Source organism: Molothrus aeneus, chromosome 2, assembly GCF_037042795.1.
Source record: "Molothrus aeneus isolate 106 chromosome 2, BPBGC_Maene_1.0, whole genome shotgun sequence".
NCBI classification, from domain to species: domain Eukaryota; kingdom Metazoa; phylum Chordata; class Aves; order Passeriformes; family Icteridae; genus Molothrus; species Molothrus aeneus.
In genome coordinates this window covers 15,394,202-15,413,519 of record NC_089647.1, presented here as the reverse complement: position 1 = coordinate 15,413,519, position 19,318 = coordinate 15,394,202, and the positions used below count along the sequence as shown (strand labels likewise).

At 40.8% G+C, this 19,318-nt stretch overlaps 1 protein-coding gene and 1 long non-coding RNA gene across 2 annotated transcripts; one reads left to right on the top strand and one right to left on the bottom strand.

Moving 5' to 3' along the window:
- LOC136571514 (uncharacterized) lies at positions 1-4,131 on the bottom strand. The gene is made up of 2 exons (XR_010785710.1): positions 4,040-4,131; positions 1-1,998 (listed from the first exon to the last, which is right to left on the bottom strand). It is a non-coding gene; the product is annotated as an uncharacterized lncRNA (long non-coding RNA).
- On the top strand, positions 3,739-18,175 carry THAP12 (THAP domain containing 12). The gene is made up of 5 exons (XM_066571959.1): positions 3,739-3,867; positions 12,336-12,456; positions 13,963-14,070; positions 14,999-15,035; positions 15,317-18,175. Exons 1-5 carry the CDS (start codon positions 3,779-3,781, stop codon positions 17,260-17,262), a joined length of 2,301 nt encoding a protein of 766 aa, XP_066428056.1. The 5' UTR covers positions 3,739-3,778; the 3' UTR covers positions 17,263-18,175.
- Positions 18,176-19,318: the final 1,143 nt, after the last annotated feature.

Below are 19,318 nucleotides of genomic sequence, written 5' to 3'. Positions count from 1 at the left end.
TTCCTTTAAGAATAGTTTATTAGAATACAGCTTATATGTTCAACACTAATGCAGTATATAATCCCTGTTAAATGTTCTATAGACACACTTGGAAACATACTGTGAATAAGACTTGAATAATCAAGAGGATTATTTAAAATATATATGTACACTTCAGAGGCTACTGTGCAAGAAGAACAATTTCACGATTTCTGCACTCTACAACAGAAGATAATTTTTGAAATTTCTAAATAAGTAGTAATATAAACTAAATTTTATTTTTAAAGAAAGTGCTTCTAGTATCACTACTGGGTTTTGAAAACTATTAAGTCTATTTTCTTTCCATTATGTAGAAAGCACTTAAGAATGATGTCCTCATAAAAATCACCATCCAGCAGACCTCAGTAAGTCCACTTTATAAACAAGTCCTTGCCTTCATTTAATTTAATTTAATTTAACTTAATTTAATTTAATTTCATTTCGATAGCTCCTATGCAAATATACACATATCTAGAAGGTAACAGCCATAACATACTTGTATAGTCCTTCAAATGATACAACCAATATCAATGGAGACTTTGGTCAGAAGTGGGAGCTCAGAAATATATGCAATGGCTAATTTAATTTTAATACTGCCATTCTGGTCTGGCTTGCTCAGAGCCCCAGAAAGGAGTTTAGCATGCCAGTACTTCTGTTTTGTGAAGCAATTTGGAGGTGAAAAGGTCTTTCAATATTGGGCAGAACATACAATTTTCTTATTAGTTATGTGAGAAGTAATTTTTTCCTACTGAAACAAATTTTCAGTGTTTTAAAATTCACTCTAACATTATGCAATCATGTTCCTGTACTATTGCTACAATTGAAAATGATCCTGCTCTCTTCTTTATTGTGTTTCCTTGTATCAGCATGAACATTTATGCAACCTGCACCACAGATCAGACGGCAGTTATCTGGACTAAATCTAACCTGAGTTTATTTTAAAAAAGATTACTTATCTGATTAACACATTTATACAGTTCAGTGTCCATGAATGTTGGTGACTGCCAAGTAAAGTCAAACCAACGAGGTGCAGCAGTTTTCTTTAGTATTAGCTTAAATGACTACTCAAAACTACTTCAGCTACATATCCAAGGTAGAATTCAGGCAAACAATTCAAGCAGATGTTATTATGATTGGTCAGGACTACTTGATGACAAGACTTTCTCATGTAAAAGACAGCTTTAATCCTGCTCATACTAAACAAAGAAAGCTTAAAATATTTGAAGCTCAAAAGGAATCAAATAAGTAGGGGTTTTTTGTTATTTTTCCTTTATGCACTTTTTTGAAAACTTATACACCCAGCACATCTCCAGGACAGTAGGACTTTTTATGTGAAGATACATAAAGGGTGTATCACAGCTGAATTCTTAAAACTACAGCAGTATTACACCTGAAACAATCATCACTTGCCATCAGCATTTTTAATTTCACAGGTGCTCTACCTACTTTTAAACAGGACATATTTGGTGAGGGAGCCCTTACCCACTTCCTACCATCCAGTTTTCTGTATCCTATTTTTTTTCTAAGCTTTATTTTATTTTTACCTAATAACGTCTTCTGACCAGTACAACCTCTATTAATTATTTCCTTACTTGAAAAGCTTGTGGCTTTCACCATTACTTCTTCAACTACGTGAAAGGAGGTTTAGCCAGGTGGGGATTAGCCTCTTCTCCCAGGCAACCAGCGACAGGATGAGAAGACAGGGTCCTAAGCTGTGCCAGGGAAGGTTTAGGTTGTACATCAGGAGGAATTTTTTTTCACAGAAAGGGTGATTAGATATTGGAAGGGCCTGCCAAGGGAGGTGGTAGAGTCACCATCCCTGGAGATATTTAAGGAAAGCCTGGATATGCTCTGGTCTAGTTGACAAGGTTATGATCCATCATGGGCTGGACTCAGTGATTGCAGAAGTCTTTTCCAACCTAATTGATTCACTGGTTCTGTGTGGGATCATCCATCAGGCTGCAGCGCGACAACATCCTCCTAGAAGCAAACAAAAGAAAATAAGACAAAAGAACACCATTACCACCTCGATGTCCACCCTATGCCTGGTGTTAAAGCAGACACAGTGTAGCTCATATACAGATAGGAAGCAGCCCTAGGCAAAGGCACACCAGCCCTAGGCAAAGGCACACCAGCCCTGCCCTGCTCCATTCACCCCTCTCTGAGTTTCCTCAGGGAGGGAAACTAAGGGAAACTTAGCCCCAATTGATCAGAACTGTAACAATGAGGTTGGCTGGAGGGCTGGAGACCTGTGGCTAGTGACCAGGGGCTGTGAGCAAAGAGAGGGGAGAAACCAGTCGTGGAGTTAATGGGGGAATGGGAGGTAGTGTGCTTGGAGAGTGAGGGTTAGATGAGAAAACTATGTAGGGCTGCAAATACATGAATGAAGAAAAAGGGATAATGTGGAGAGCAGGGAGACCAGGCTGGCATGAATAAGCTGGACTGGAGAAGAAAAAGCTGTGGAGGAGAGAAAAGTGCTTGTCTGTACAAAAAATGTACAAAAAAAGTGCTTGTCTGTACAAAAAATTATGATCCCCCCTCCTACACTGGGTTTGGAGTGGTCACGATGTGACACACACACGCTGTAGCATGTGCATGCACACTTGGCATCACACACAAGCACATGGCATCACATGTACAGTGCAACACATGCATGTGCTGTAACACACGTGGCATTATGCACCCGGTGTAACACACACACAAAGTGTAACATACATGCTCTAACATGTGCATGCACACTTGGTGTCACACACGAGCATGTGGCATCACATGTACGGTGCAACACATGCACGTGGTGTTACATGCATGGTGTAAAAAGTATGCACACGCTGTAACACACACACACACACACGGCATAATGCCTAGCGGTGTCACACATCCACACACATGGGATGGCACGCACGGTGTGACAAATATGCAGACACTGTAAACACACACACACGGTGTGATGGACCCACGCACGGTGTGATGGACACATGCATGGTGTGTGACAGACACACACAGTTAACACACACATGGTGTGATGGACACGCACGGTGTGATAGACACATGCAGTTAACACATGCACAGAGTGATGGTGACACACATGGTGTGATGGTCACGCGCGGTGTGACAGACACACGTTGTTAACACACACACGGTGTGACGGACACGCACGGTGTGATGGACACACGCACGGTGTGTGACAGACACACTTGGTTTAACACACACATGGTGAGACGGAAACACACACGGTGTGTGACAGACAGACACTTGGTCGAACACACGCACGGTGTGTGACAGACACACACTTGGTTGAACACACGCACGGTGTGTGACAGACACACACTTGGTTTAACACACTCGCGGTGTGATGGACACTCGCACGGTGTGTGACAGACACACACTTGGTTGAACACACGCACGGTGTGTGACAGACACACACTTGGTTGAACACACGCACGGAGCAATTCACACGCAGACCCCGACACCTCGCGCATGCGCGCCCCCGCCGTGCCCGCTCCTCGCGCGCACGCGCAGGGCCGTGCCCGCCGCGGGCGCGCGCGGTGCAGTGTGGGAAGGAGGTGGCCCCGGCCCGGCGGAGCGCGGCGCTGAATCCTCCCGGCCGCTCACAGCACTGTGGAGCCGCTTCCCGCCCTGCCTCCCCTCCGGCCGCCGCCACCTCCTCCTCCTCCTCCACCCCACACACGCACCCTCCCCCCCCGCCCCCCTCCCGCCGGCCCGCCGATTTAAAGGGGCAGCGGCGCCGGCCGGGGGAACCATGCCGAACTTCTGCGCGGCGCCCAACTGCACCCGCAAGAGCACCCAGTCCGACCTGGCCTTCTTCCGCTTCCCCCGCGATCCGGCCAGGTGAGACCACCGCGGGAGGGGCGGGCTGGGGGAGGCGCGCCCGGCTCTCCCCCTCAGGCCCCGCCGGCGCACAGCGCTGCCTGTCTGAGGAGACATCGTGCGGAGAGCCGGCTCCCTTCCCCCTGCCCGCTCTGCCTCCCCCGCGCCTCCCTCACCGCGCCTGCCTCCTTACCCGCGGGGCCGGCGGGCGCCCGGACCTCCGATGGTGCCTGCGGAGGCCGCGCTCGCTGCGGCGGGGCGGGGCCGGGGGACCCTCCGGGCGGTGGCGGCGGGAGGCGGGCGGGCGGCTGCGCCTGCGCCGGGGCGGCGGCGGCTGCGGCTGCCGCCCCTCGGGGGAGTGGTGGGGACGGCGCCGGCGCCGTTCCGCGGTGCGGAGGGAAGAGGGCACCTGGCCGAGAGCGGGGTGGGGCCGTGTGTGGGGTGGTGCCATGGCATGTACGGCTGTGAGAGATGTGGGGAACTGGAGGGGTGCCGGAGCCGTGGGCTCAGGTAGGGAGCCCTGCACTGTGGGGGCCCGCGCAGGCTCAGCGCTGGCTCAGGCAGTGAAGGTCCATCAGTCCTGCAATCAGTCCTGCTGTCAGTCCTGCTGTGTGTATTAGGCGATGTGGTGTGTGCGTGGCAAATGGGGCACTCCTGCGACGGGAGGAACTGTCACGGGATTACTGGGATGGTGGCAAAGCGTCATGACCGACCGCAGAGGTGATGGGAGAAATTCCCAATGGGTGAAAAGCAGGGCTGGTGTACTGGTAGAGTAAAAAGTGTGTGAGTGAGAGACAGTGGAAAATACCATGAAAAATAAATAGTGTACACAGACATAGAAACCCCCATGTAAAGGTTCACCCTTAAATTGAGACGACACTCTTAAAATCACTTGATTTAACATGATGCTCACAATATTGAAGGGGGCATAGGCATAGGGCAATACCAGTTACCTCTTTTCTAACAGTCGATAGTTAAGGCTGGGCTTTTCATGATTTATACATGATATTTACTTCCTTCCTTCCTTGAAGCTGCTTTACCTGATTTTTGGAAATATCAAAACCCCATGGGAATTATGCAGATGTAGTATTTTCTAAGGAAACAGACCCTCCAAGCAATTACAAATGAAGATGCAAAAAGCTTATATTGGTAGAAGCTGCTCTCTAAAGTTGTGATTTTGGATATGTTATGAAGTTCTCCTGGATGAATGCAAGGCCTTGCTGTAAAGGCTATCCAGACCTCTTGATGTCTAGTACATGCAAGATATTGTAATACAATCCATATTCTATATACTTTTGCTTTAATAAGAACTGAAATAAAAGTGCTTGTTTACCTACTCTTATTCTTTCATTTACATGATTTGTTCTTACTGTTGTCTCTTTCTGCCATCTGTCCTGTGAGACCCTTAAGATCTCACACAAAGAAATGTCTGCAGTTTGTGTGGAATTGAAGAAAATTGGCAATGTCTGAGCTTCAGTCTTAATTTATAAGAGGTCCATGCTGTAAAATGTGAGCCACATCAAGCTGTACAGAATTCCTCAGTAGTTTGCTGTATGAAGAAAATACCCTCTGCAGTTTATAATTTTTTTTTATGGAAGGACATTTTGAATGAGTGTTTTCTGTGGTAGCAGTGCAGAGAGGTAGTTAAAGGTGTGCGACTAAATGATTACATTTTAAATATTAATTTTTTTAAAACTATTTTATAAACTCTAGGATAGTTTGGGTTGGAAGGAACCTTAAGGCTCATCTCATTCCAAGCCATGGGCAGGTACACCTTCCACTACATCACCTTTCTCCCAACCAACCCTTGAAACACTTCCAGGAATGGGGCAACCTCAGCTTCTCTTGGCAACCCATGCCAGGGCCTCCAAACCCTCACTGTAAAAAAATTTCCTTCGTGTATCTAACCTAAATTTCCCCTCTAACAGTTTGAAGGCATTTCTCCATGTCCTGTCACTACAGTTCCTGATGCAGAGTTCCTCTCCTCTGTAAGGCCCCTTCAGACACTGGAAGGCGCTGTGAGGTCTCCACACAACCAGGCTGAACAGCCACCAACTACTTCCTCATCCTGTCTCCATATGGGAGATGCTCCAGTCCTCTTGCCATCTTTGTGGACGTGGTCCAACATCTCCGTGTCTGCCTTTATATTGGGGCAGACTATACACAGTATTTCAGATGGGGTCTCACAAGATGGGCAGGAGAAGGAGAAACTATACATAAACTGTTTACAGCACCTTTGTACTCTTAAAAGCAGTCAGTGACAAAGATGATGTTCTAAGTTCTCTATAAGTTTCCCTCTTAATATTTTACAACTTTCTGTCCAAATTTGATCATGTATTCTATTTTAACAAGAGCATTTAGAGACTGATAAATTTGTGCATTCTTTTGGTTTTACAGACTTGAGGGTGTTTTATTCTGTGGGTTGGTCTACAGATGGAAATGAAAATATGTTCCTTGTACTGCTTGCTCTCACTTTTGTAGGTCAGATTGGGATGGTGACCAAAGTGCATTGTCTCAAAATGTTATTTGCACTTGGCAGCTTACAGTGGGAAAGCTGAAAATAAAGTTGTTAGAATACATCTTAAAATAAATTTTAATTTAAAAAAATCATTGATGGAAAGTGCATAGTCTGGGTAAATTGTTTCTACTACCTTACTGTTTTCAGTGTTTCCATAATAGCTGGGTGATTTCCTTTAATGTTTTCTCAGTTCAGTGCTAAGCAGTTCCAGTTAGACATTCCAAGTCTGATCTTTCAGGTGTTAGGAAGTCAGTGAGAGCTAACCTGTTAAGACTACCTTCTTTCATTTTGGCTTCTTGAGAAGATAAAGGGTTCAGAGATTAGCCTTTGGAGAAGAACCACCAGTATTTAATGGGTGGTATATTGTCTTTTCATATCAAACTAGTGTAAGTAGCCTCTGCTACCTCCATAAGGTTTACAGTTTTATGCAGTCTAGGCAGTGATCCTCACAGTAAGATATGTTTGTTTAACTCTCATCTGTGATTGTGGCTCTGCTCATCATGGTGGCTCAAGTTTCAGTTGAGGTATGAGTGTTTGTTTAGAACAAAATACTTCTTAAGCAAAGAGATGCTGTTCTGCTGCAGTTGACCAGTAGTGAGGTAATGTATACTCTAGCAGCAACTCAGTAAAATGCCATTTCAGCTTCCATGAGATGTCAGCAGATCTCTAAAAATGTAAAGTTTGTGACTGAAGAAAACCTTCTTAAAAGCTAATGAGCAATGCCTAAGAGGTATGAAGGAAACTTTCCTGCCTGACCATTCAGGAGCCACACTGGGAGTCCCTTTGCACAGCCCAGTGACTTTAATTGCTATGAGCAAAGCCCCTCCAGGGCAGGTGGCTCCGGTGAAACAGAGTGCCCTGGACATGTCTCATGGTGGCAGACAAGTTTCCCTTTCAGCCTCCACCCTGGGTTCTGGGTTTTCTGGAGCAGTCTCAGATGTCTGGTTCCTTTCAGCACTTTAATCATAACGTGGTAACAGCTTGAGCTGATGACTCTGGGGATTGACCCTGAACCAAGAAATCCCTGGGCTTTCATATCCCTACAGACTCTGCACCCAGTCTGTGAGTGCTGCCCTTATGTACAGCATTATTCCAAGTACAAATGTAACAAAACTAACAGGATTACCATAAGGTAGAGTATAACATTAGAGATTCCTGTGCACAAATACTTAAATGATTACCAATAAATCACAATCAGCTGGTTGATCATCCACTACTTGTTTGATGTGAGTATGGTGTATCCAGTTTCCTTACCTAAAACTTACAGCAAATAGTAAATGGCAGTATATGGTCCTTCTTATTTAACTTCCAATTTGGATTTTACTGAAAATACCTTAGTTAATCCTTCTTCTCCAGATTGTATGTCATGTAGCTGTATTTTGTTTTATTTATTTTTTATTATTTTGTGTGAAGTTGTCTCCAACCATTTATTTTCTAAGAGGCTGGTCCTGGATATAATTCTCTGCCAAACACTATTCCTGTTGATGACCACTCTAGAGGTTGGTGAGAGTTATTTCCAATATCTTGCTATCCCATAATACTGCTCCTAAACTCCAGGCCTTTTAAAATCTACCTGACTACAAGTTTGAGCAGTTTTATTATTTCTTTGTTTCACAGGAGCCTTTGGTATGAGCTGGACAGTATACTAAAGTGATTTCTCTTGTAGCTTCCAGCAGCACTTGTATTTCAATTCCATTAGATACATTCTTTTCTGCTGTAGTAAAGAACTGTGATTCCTTCAGTAGTGTAGATGTATTATACTCTCCAAAAGCTTATTTAGAATTAGTATAGTCACTCATTAATTACATCTCCACCAATTACATCTCTCTTCCTAATGCAAGTTAATTCAGCCTCTTGGGCATTCACCAAGGGTTGTAGAGGTTCTGCTTTATGCACTGCAAGTTTCTCATTCCTGTGTAGCCTGTGTGTCATTTGCCATTCATGTATGAGGATCCATTGGAGAATGGGATTAGGTCCAAGTTCTCTAGAGACTGATCATGCATATTTCCCCGTTGGTGGCTGAAGTGAAACACTACCTGAGCACATCATGATGCAGCTCACTGTTGAAGGGAATGGGAAATAAAGTAATGGATTAAAAAAAATCTCAAACTAATATGTGTATTTAAAACAATTTATTCACAACTATATGCTCTTTGTGGGGATGATGCTTGTGAAGCATGCTTAAGAATCAGGTTCATTTCATGTATACATGGTTGTTGAGTGACTTGGACCCAAGTTTGCTCCTTTTCGTGGTAATTGCTGTTGCTGCTATTGCTTTTAACATAGGAATTATTCCCTGCTGCTACAGCATCCCGTTGACTCAGGGCAGTCTTGTGGATGTAGGTTTTGCATAAGGACTTGACAAGCTCCATAAGCCTGTTTTCTCATGCAGAAATATTTGAATACTGAAAGATTTTATAAAAGTTAATACATAATTTTATTCTAAGATCTTTCTAGTTGCTTCTTGGATAATACCATGCAGAGCTATAGTGGGTGATCTCAGGGGTCTGACTTCCTTTTGCTTTGTTATTCCATTCCTCAGAGAGTGTGTTGTATTTGGAACCAAACTCACAGTGAGACTGAAGGGCTGAATTCAGACTCAGATGGAGTTTTCATGTTTGAGTTCAGTCATATAACCTGTCATCTCCTTTTAGTCCTGTAGCTACCTGAGAGAATGTCAACCTTTCAGCCTTTGCCATTAGAGCTTCCTAAATTTCTAGAACTCTGGTTGCTGATATACTGCTCCAGTGGGTTGAGAAGCTTGGTGCCCATGTCTGATCCATGTTATGAAAGAGGGGAAGTTTAGATTAGGTATTAGGAAGAAATTCCTCCCTGTGAGGGTGGTGAGGTCCTGGCACAGGTTGCCCAGAGAAGCTGTGGCTGTCCCATCCCTGGGAGTGTTCAAGGCCAGGCTGGATGGGGCTTGGAGCAGCCAGCTCTAGTGGAAGGTGTCCCTGCCTATGGCAGAGCCTGGAACAAGATGGGCTGTAAGGTCCTTTCCAACCCAAACCTCTAGGATTGTGTAGTTATGATCCTCAGACGAGGGCTCTGAATAGCAAGGGCTTCTTTTTGTCATGTGCTCAGGTGATGTCTCAAAGAACCCAGAAATAAAACAACATAACCCTGAGATAATATTAGTATAGGAGGTAACACAAAGGCTGGTCTTCATTGGAGGCCTCCAGGGGCAGATGTGGAAAAATGTCCACAAAGTGCCTTCCCCCCATGGGGTGAATACAGTCTTAAAAGTTTAGCAAATCAGTATAATTGAAAAAAATCACCAACTAGAGATTTAAGAGGTGATGCCATTTCCCTCAGTAAAACCCTCTCTGAATCCTGCCCATGCCCTCCCCCCATCTTCCTTAGATGGGAACTAAACGTTGTTTGTGAAAATGTGTCTTGAAGAGCTGTTTTTTGCCTTGGTTCCCAGACAGAGCCAAGATAGGATAGGAGGCCTTGGAATGTGGGGCTTTTTCTGCCTAGGGAAAAGGTAGTGTAAAGTACTGGGAAAACTAGCTGCAAATTGAACAATAGGCTACAAAGTTACAAATATATGTGTAAGAATACAGAGATTATATAAAAGATAACAGGCAAAAATAATTTGGCATCACAGGTAGTGTTTACTTCAGCACAAAAGGCAGCAGCCACAGACAGTTTTTGTGCAACTGTTGGAGAACTTTGTAAGGAAATGATGCCTTGAGAGGCTACCTAGAACAGAGGTTAGACAGTGTTAAAGGAATAAAGTAGGTATTTATTAAAAAGGCCTTCAAGGAATACACCTTTGGCAGTACAAGAGCCTGGCTGAGGCTACACCCATGTTGGACAAGAGGTCACATGTTTTCACACTTTCGTAAGTTTTGGCCCATTTACATATTAGTGTTAATTGTCGCATTACAGCTTCGGGTTATGAAGTCTCATCCTCCCAGATTGCTCTCCTCATTTTGCTGTTGTTTATACTTTTTGGGCCTGAAGCTGCAATGGTGTCCTTGGTTCTCGGCTGGAAAAGGATTGTTTTGTCTAACTAAACTGTGAGGAGAACTTGCTAACACTTTATATGAAGTTCAGTATATACTAATGCAGTACAGAATCTGCATAATATGAAAGCTAAAACTTACAGCATCAGGAAAGGAGTATTGGGTGGTTAATGAAATCTGCGTGAGATAATTTTTGAGTAGGCCCCCTCTGAAGAGCTGGTGGTATCTCTTGCTGTCACTTACTGATCTGATCCTTGACTATTACTAAGTAGTACTTACTAAGTACCTACTGAGGTTCTTTGGTTGGCCAAAGAATTCAGGCTGATGTTTGCTTGCTCTTGACAACTGTGTGCCAGTTCTGAATGCACCATTCTTGCCACCAGTTTGTGTCCCTGTGATTGCCAGGAGGTGATTCAGGGGAGTTAACATGATGTGAGGAACTCTGGCTTTGCTCTCTCTCAGTGTTTGTCAGCTTCCCTGAATCACTGAGAGAAGCAAGTAAGACCATGGGGTCAGGCCCTTTCTGTGGACTGAAACCCACCCCACTAACTATAGAGGAGGCTGATCAGCCTCTGTGATCACCTTTAATGAGTTGTTTAGTAGTCAACACCCACTGAGAAAGTCTGAAAGCCAGAGACAATATAATTTACATGCTGCAGGTCTCCCACTTTAAAAGAGTGTTTATATCATTTGATTAAGTGAAGAAAGCTCCCCTGTTCTCTTTTTGGGGTGATTGCACTGCCAAAGCAAAAGTGCAAGATCTGTTGTGCTAAAAAATCAGATTTTTTAATACATTGTTTTCTTTCCTTATTTTAAGTCGTTACTAAGCATACTCTGTATGGATCTCCAAGAGCAATATTAGAAATTATTTTGATTTATGGCATTTGCCATCACTGTTATTTTAATATTTTGCATGAGCAAAAAATTGAGATTTGCAAATGGTTCAGCCAGCAGAGATCAGAATCAAAGATTCCCCTCTTTCATCTGCACAATTGCCCTTTACTGAGCTAAAGTAGAGGTGAATCCACTCAGACCTGTGATTTCCTCATCTGGGCTGCCCACCAAAACATCTGACAAGACAGCCTTTATTCTTATATTGTTGAGTAATCACTAGTTGTTTTTCTCCCTCCTTACTGCTGCAAACCATGATTTCATGTTTGCAGTCAAAGTAAAATTGCTTTATTCTAACTTCTAGCAACAGAAGAAGTTACTTTGTTGCTCAGAGAGTGATGGTGTGTACCCCATTAGGGGAAATTGAAGCTGACTACTGCATTTGCATCAATTACTGCAAGTGGTTTACTCACCAGAAGAGACTGTCTCTTGCATACCTAAATGGAGTTCTCTCAGTAAAGGAAATATTTCTTTATTCTTGTGGTATATCTTGGAGAACTAATCCAAAGGAAAAGTAAATACATGTAAAAATAGAAATCTAAGGAGAACTTTCTTTGGGCATGGAAGCACTGTCTGTGGAATGGTTGCTTTTCTATTGTTATTATTTCACTTTCATAAATCTACTCTAAACTCCCCCAGTGAGCACAGTAAATAAGCAGAATACTGTATTTTGGAGGGAGGTGGAAAAGACAGCTATCTTAAAAACTGCCTAGAAAACGTAATGACTTCAGACTACAAGCACATCTCTTTGGTTTTTAATTTTTCTTTTTTAAGAGCAAATTCTTTAGAATTAAATAGTTAAGTTTCATGAGCAACTGTGCTACAGTCTTCTCTGTGTGTGTGTGTGTGTGCATGACAAAGGCAAGAATATATAAATTAAGGGAAAAGACTCCTGAATTTGATGGGGTGATGTTGAGTGGTGAGCAAAAGCAGAAAAAGTGATTTTGCAAAAATTTGATGGGATGTTCCAAAGGAAGTTATAAAGAACTTTCCCGAGCCTCGTATCAAGGCCACTTGCACTCACTTGTGTGCCAGTTTTGAGTATGGTTTGAAATTGTAAGGGATTTTGTTTTATCCTAAGATTATCTAATTCGTCTCCTTACATGCAGATGTCAGAGATGGGTAGAGAACTGCCGAAGGGCAGATTTAGAAGATAAAACTCCAGATCAACTCAACAAGCATTACAGATTGTGTGCTAAACATTTTGAGACTTCTATGATATGCAGAAGTGTAAGTAAAAGCCAGCATTTTTTTACTGCCTCTTGCAAAATGTGACTGACATTTTTCACCAGAATGCTGCCTTTTAATCTTTCAGCTCCTGGGTAATTCGTCCCTAGGAAAATTAATTTCTCAGTCTTAATTGGGATCACTGCCATTGTCTGCGGCTCCACACAGGCTCTCAGCCATTGAGAATGGTAACGAAGATGAGCAGTCAGAGGAGAGAGAAAAGTGCTGCTCCTGGCAGTTTAATGTGTTTGTTGAACACTGTCCCTCACTGCAGTGCTTTCCTTGTTTCACTAGAGATTACAGTGTTACATAAGTTTATTTGGTGTAATTTTGCATATCTCTAATTATTTAAACTTATTAATGTTCTGTTCCTGAAGTGTGTACATGGTGTGATTTAGTTAAATTACACTCTGTTGTGACCACAAGATTTAAACACTCTTTACATCTGTCAAGCTATAATTTCCTGTTACACTTTCATCCAGCTAAAGTCAAGGCACTGTTTTCTGTTAATGAAGTAATAGCTTTCAGTTCTTTTTGTCAAGAATATGATTTTAACAGCTTGCCTAAGAGTAGGAAAGGGTGGGAATTTGTATGAAGTTTTCATTTCTAGGCTGAATTTCACTCTGGTACATAAGCAAAACAGATCTTTTAGTTATGAAGGATATTTAAAATATGCAGGTCAAACTCTGAAGTCCTAGTGGTATTACACGTGATGAGGTCTCCAATTAGCCAGCATCCCTGAAACAGGTGAAAATTGGAAGTAATTATGACTCTGAAAGGAAACACTATGAAACTGGGTTTGTTTGAAATGTATTTCAATCTAATGACAAGATGACATCAGTTACAATTTTGTACTCAGTAGAAATTAGCCAGTATAGGCAACACAGTATATCCAAATATAGCATTTTACTTTAAATGTTTTTTTTTTTTACTGGGAGCACTTACATGATCATCTAGAAGTCTTTTCTTTCTTCTTTTTTTTTATTCACAGATAAATTTTCCCTCAATATGATCTTTCACAGTAGTGCTTGGTGGACTTCATAGTTCTACAAAAAGAAGCAATTGAACATTTTTGCAATGAAATTTTTCTAGAATTGTGAAATAACTGATTAAAACCAAAACACAATAGTAACAAAATGTTTCCTTTCTGATGCATAAATGTCTTTTTATCCAGAATGTTTATTAAAAAAAAAAATCATAATATTGCAGTAAATTAAAATTATTGCATCCTGGGTCTTTGATATAAAGATAATGGGGACCAAAAAAAAAAAAAAAGGATTTCTAGTTTGGATTGGAGTTTTCTGTAGTATGTCTTCCTATTTTCAGTGATATCTCTTGATAATCCCTGAAATGTAAATTGCATAGCTTAGCTTTCTCTTTGGTAACATCAAAAAGTCAAAGTACTTTAGAATAATAACATAAACAAGAAAAGAAGGAGGGGAAAAAAAAGGGCACAATGTGTGAAATTTCTCAAAGAATTCCTTAGTGGAGATGTCTGTTTTCTTACAGAGCCCATACAGAACGGTTTTACGGGATAATGCTGTGCCAACTATATTTGACCTTACAAGTCACCTGAACAATCCCCACAGCAGACATAGGAAAAGGATAAAAGAGCTGGTAAGTTTTTAATGTAAAATTATTGGTTTATTACTAAAAGAAAACATGACAAGTAAGTTAATGTGAAACTTTTACACAAAAATGTTTAAAATTATAAAAATATTTAGCCACTTGAGTGTTTGTATTTTCTATGCTGCCTATTCCTGTATCTTTTTTGTTGATTATGAGTTAAATGCATGATAAAAATTTTATCTAAGGAACTCTTGAAGAAATGATCTGGAAAATTAAATGTGTTGGTCCAGAGCTGATTCTTTTATCCAAATCAAATGTATAGTTTTCTTTTCCTTGTTACTCTAGTGCCAACTGAACACAACTGAAGCTTGATATCCCAAAATTCTTGCTGCATGTTGATTGTGATCTTTGGTTCACCCATTTAACTTCTGAAATCTGAATCAATTTAGACGTGCTTGTTTTAGCTTATTGTTGTGAAAAAAGGATCCATGGATAAAACCGAGATTGAGAATTTTTTTTGTGGGATTGTGTCTTGTGTGTCATTTAGGGGAGAAAGTGTCCCCATGGTTATAAGTATACTGACAATTAAGAGGAACTCCACTCCTAATCTCTGTTTATACTTGAAATTTCAGACAATTTCTTTGTGAGTTTGGTTGCATCTGTTGACTGAAAATGGAGTTAAAGATAGTTCTGTCTACTGGCAGCACATTATCAAATTGCAATAGAATCTATTTACTAATAATTATACATGTTGAAGAACCTCCTAATACAACTGTTCATAGTAGTTGGTGGATACATGTCATGGCTGTAATAAACTACCTCAAGAAACCTCCTGGTGTTAGAATTGCTAGCACTTTTTGGCAAATGTTAACTGGTCTCATCTACAGTATTTGTATCTCATCTTGATATGTTCATATTTTAAGGTCACATGTTAGACATTGTCATCAATATAAGTTCTTTTTGTTTGTTTTTTAAGAGTGAAGATGAAATAAGAACATTGAAGCAGCAAAAGAGTAAGTGATAAAAATAATTGAGGTAATAACTTTATTTCCTAAGGCTGATGAGGTAATGCAGGACTCATAACTATTAGTTTATATATAACTATTAGTTTATATTAGTTTAAAAGGAGGATAATTGAGTTCCTTCTTGATTCAGCCAGACAGTCTAAATTGTTTCCAAAATACTCATTCACTTTTAAACTGGAAACATTCTTCTCTGGACTGGTAACTTAAAGGTAATGGGCAAGTAAATGTTATATTTTATTTTTGACACTTACAGTATTTTCATTTTGTAGTTGATGATGCTTTTGAACGGAAACAGGCAACTCAAGAATCAAATGAAAACAATGAGCAAAACACTGTCTCAGAGGAAGGAGGGGAAGAACAAGAGGAAAAAACCATCCCCTTAACACTGGAAGAAAGAGAAAACAAAGATTACCTTAAATCATTATTTGAAATTTTGATCTTAATGGGTAAACAAAATATTCCACTGGATGGCCATAATATTGATGAACTTCCAGAAGGCATTTTTACTTCAGACAACTTTCAGGCTCTACTGGAATACAGAATAAATGGTGGCGATGAAGTTCTGAGGAAGCGATTTGAGATGACTGCAGTGAACCTCGAGTATTGTTCAAAAACTCAGCAGAAACAAATGCTTGAGATCTGTGAAAACTGTGTTAGAGAGGAGACACTGAGGGAAGTAAGAGACTCACACTTCTTTTCTATTGTCACCGATGAAGTAGTGGACATAGCAGGAGAGGAACATTTGCCGGTACTGGTGAGGTTCGTTGATGAGTCTCACAATCTAAGAGAAGAATTCATAGGGTTTTTACCATATGAGGCTGATCCTGAAATTTTAGCTGTTAAGTTCCACGCAACTATTACTGAAAAGTGGGGTCTAAACATGGAGTACTGTCGGGGTCAAGCCTACATTGTCTCCAGTGGATTTGCTTCTAAAATGAAAGTTGTGGCTACAAGACTCTTGGAAAAGTATCCACAAGCTGTGTATACGCTGTGTTCCTCATGTGCCTTAAATGTTTGGCTGGCAAAATCTGTTCCTGTTGTGGGTGTTTCCATTGCATTAGGAACAATTGAAGAAGTTTGCTGTCTTTTTAATCAGTCTCCACAATTACTAGTAGAACTGGACAACACAATTTCTGCTCTTTTTCAGGACAATAATGAAAAAGGTAATGAGTTGAAGAAGATCTGCCGTTCTCAGTGGACAGGCAGGCATGATACTTTTGAGGTATTAGTGGACCTCCTGCAAGCACTGGTGCTGTGCTTGGATGCTGTGAGCAGTGACTTTTCTGTCAGGTGGAACAACTTCATTGTCGGTCGAGCATTTGTACTTTCAAGTGCATTAACAGATTTTGATTTCATTGTCACTATTGTAATTATGAAAAATGTTCTGTCTTTTACAAGAGCATTTGGAAAAAATCTCCAGGGACAAACATCAGATGTGTTCTTTGCAGCTGGCAGCTTAACAGCAGTATTGCACTCTCTGAATGAAGTGATGGAGAATATTGAAGTTTACCATGAATTTTGGTTTGAGGAAGCCACAAACTTGGCTACAAAACTGGATGTACAAATTAAACTCCCAGGAAAATTTCTCAGGGCACAACAGGGGAACTTCGACCCTGATATGACATCAGAAAATTACTACAAAGAAATCCTAAGTGTCCCAACAGTAGAGCATATTATTCAAGAACTAAAAGATATTTTCTCAGAACAACATTTAAAAGCTCTTAAATGTTTATCATTAGTGCCCTCAGTCATGGGACAGCTCAAATTCAATACATCTGAGGAGCATCACGCTGACATGTTCAAAAATGACTTGCCCAATCCAGACACACTTTCTGCTGAGCTTCACTGTTGGAGAATCAAGTGGAAGCACAGAGGAAAAGATATTGAACTTCCAGCTACTATTTATGAAGCACTTCACTTGCCTGATATAAAGTTTTTCCCTAATGTTTATGCATTGCTTAAAGTCTTGTGCTTACTTCCAGTGATGAAGGTGGAGAATGAAAAATACGGACTAGGACGAAAGCGCTTAAAGGCATACCTGAAAAACACCTTGACAGGGCAAAGGTCAAGCAACCTTGCTTTGCTCAACATAAACATTGACATAAAATATGACTTAGATTTGATGGTGGACACTTACATTAAACTCTACCCAGATAAAGTGGAATTTCAAGACTGTATTCCTTCAAACAATTCTGAAGTAACAGATAATGCCTAACTTTTTAAGCTCTAACCAATCTGTAAACAGCTTCTTCTTAATTAAGTTTCAAAGCTGGGGAGAAAAACCGGTGAAATCTTTAAAAATCACTGCAATTGTGTTTTCATTTTAAGCCCTGGGCTGAACAAGCTGTGGTCAAAGACCTAAATTATGTGGTGTTAGTCCATACTAAATGTGTTTGGCAAACAAAATCAAGCCTGACACAAGCCCATGCTCTTGGCGGAGGTGCTTTCTACATCTGATTGGCTTAACTAGGTGCTCTTTTACTTTATTGCATCGTGGAAAAAGTACATTATGATTGTAGATCTGATGGGGCTGTTACATATTCACTGAGTAATTAGGATAAGAAAGAAATTCAAACTATTAAAAAGAGTATAATCTATTTCAGTTCTGTTACTTAGGATTTTTTTTAAAAACCCAAACTTTCAAGAAAGTCTTTGATGTATATTTAAGTGGCATTTTGGAGAATGGATTCAGCTATTGCACGATCCCCATGCTGTGGACAGGTCTCGGTGTAAAGTGAATGTCAGTGATATAGGGGTACACTTACGGTTTTGTTGGAAGAGTCAACCTCTTTAATCTCTTGATGACTGTTTACATTCCTTTGTGTCAGACACAAAACTTTTTTCTTTAGGCTTAACAGGCATGGCAGGAGTATTTAAGTTCTTAAAAGACACTAAAAACTTAACTTTTATTTCACAAAAGTTTAAATCTGTTTGCTCTGCCCCATCTCTGATGCAAACACCATCCATCTTACAGTACGTTTATTTGTAAACTCACTCTGGAAAGATTAAAATAAGAGTTTGTTGTTTGTCTAGAAGTAAGATTGGAAATATTGCTGTTATTTTTGGTGAGAATGAAACTTTTTTGTACAGTTTATGGAAATTTAAAATAAAATGTGAATTGCTTTTTACATAGCATTGGATTTCCTAGTAAAGCTGTGCCTCTGGAAATATGTTCTGTAAAGGTGCCTTTTTATTTTAGCAATTTTTTCTTCATTGTTTTTGCAATTCTAATGAGTGGCATTTTCTGAAGACAGAGGAAACTGTGTGATAGTACCACTGATCTGCATGTTCTGCAAGGTTTTTTAAAGTATTTTGAGATAGCACTAACTACAGTGCTTTTACTGATAGAAGTTCTGACAATCAGGCAGAAAGACATGAAATTTGAAATGGTTCAAAAGTAAAGTTTTGGAGCTATCCTGATGCATGATGGGTTTATAACTTATTTATTGAATCAAACATTAAAAATCAAATGGCTTAGGTTGAAAGGAACTTTAAAGCTCATCCATTTCCAAACCCCTGCCATGGGCAGGGACACCTTTCACTAGACCAGGTTGCTCCAAGCTCCCTCCAATTAAGCCACACTTCCAGGCATGGGGCAGTGGAAGTGGGCAACCTGTGCCAGGGCCTCACTGCCCTCCCAGTCAAGGATTTCCTCTGCTATCTAATGTAAATTTCCTCTCTTTTAGCTGAAAGCCATTCCCCCTTGTCCTGTCACTACAGTTCTGGATGCAGAGTCCTTCTCCAGCTTCCCTGTAGCCCCATCAAATACTGGAAGGCTCTGTGAGGTCTCCACACAACCTTCTCTTCTCCAGGCTGAACAGCCCTGACTTTCTTGTCCTATCTCCATATGGGAGATGCTCCAGTCCCATTACCAAGTTCATGTCCTTCTTATGTTGGGGGTAGGTGGGAAATTGCAGTACTTTTATGCACCTTGCAGTTGCAGTGAGAAAGACTCCCAGCAACAGCAAATTGAACGATTCCAAAGAATGTGAGCTCATACAGCTCTGGTGTAGTAAAAACAATAAGATCAAATTTGGAAAAACCCCACCTTTTCTAAACATTATCTCTTCTTTCCAGTAGTATTTGTATATGCTTTCTGACATACTTTCATGTTATTACAGTTCTTGTCTTAATAGTAGGTGTTTTAGCTAATAGCTTTCTCTGTTCCTCTCGTATGTGAAAATAGCTCCCAAATCTTGGTTAATGCTATTAAAAAACATTTTAAAACTAAAAGTCATATGGAAAATTGGCTCTTTTTAAAAACGATCTCA

Coding starts and splice junctions, on each gene's coding strand:
- THAP12 (XM_066571959.1), top strand. CDS start 3,779: ATGCCGAACTTCTGCGCGGCGCCCAACTGCACCCGCAAGAGCACCCAG. Junction 12,457..13,962: donor CTTCTATGATATGCAGAAGT/GTAAGTAAAAGC, acceptor GTTTTCTTACAG/AGCCCATACAGAACGGTTTT. Junction 14,071..14,998: donor GGAAAAGGATAAAAGAGCTG/GTAAGTTTTTAA, acceptor TTGTTTTTTAAG/AGTGAAGATGAAATAAGAAC.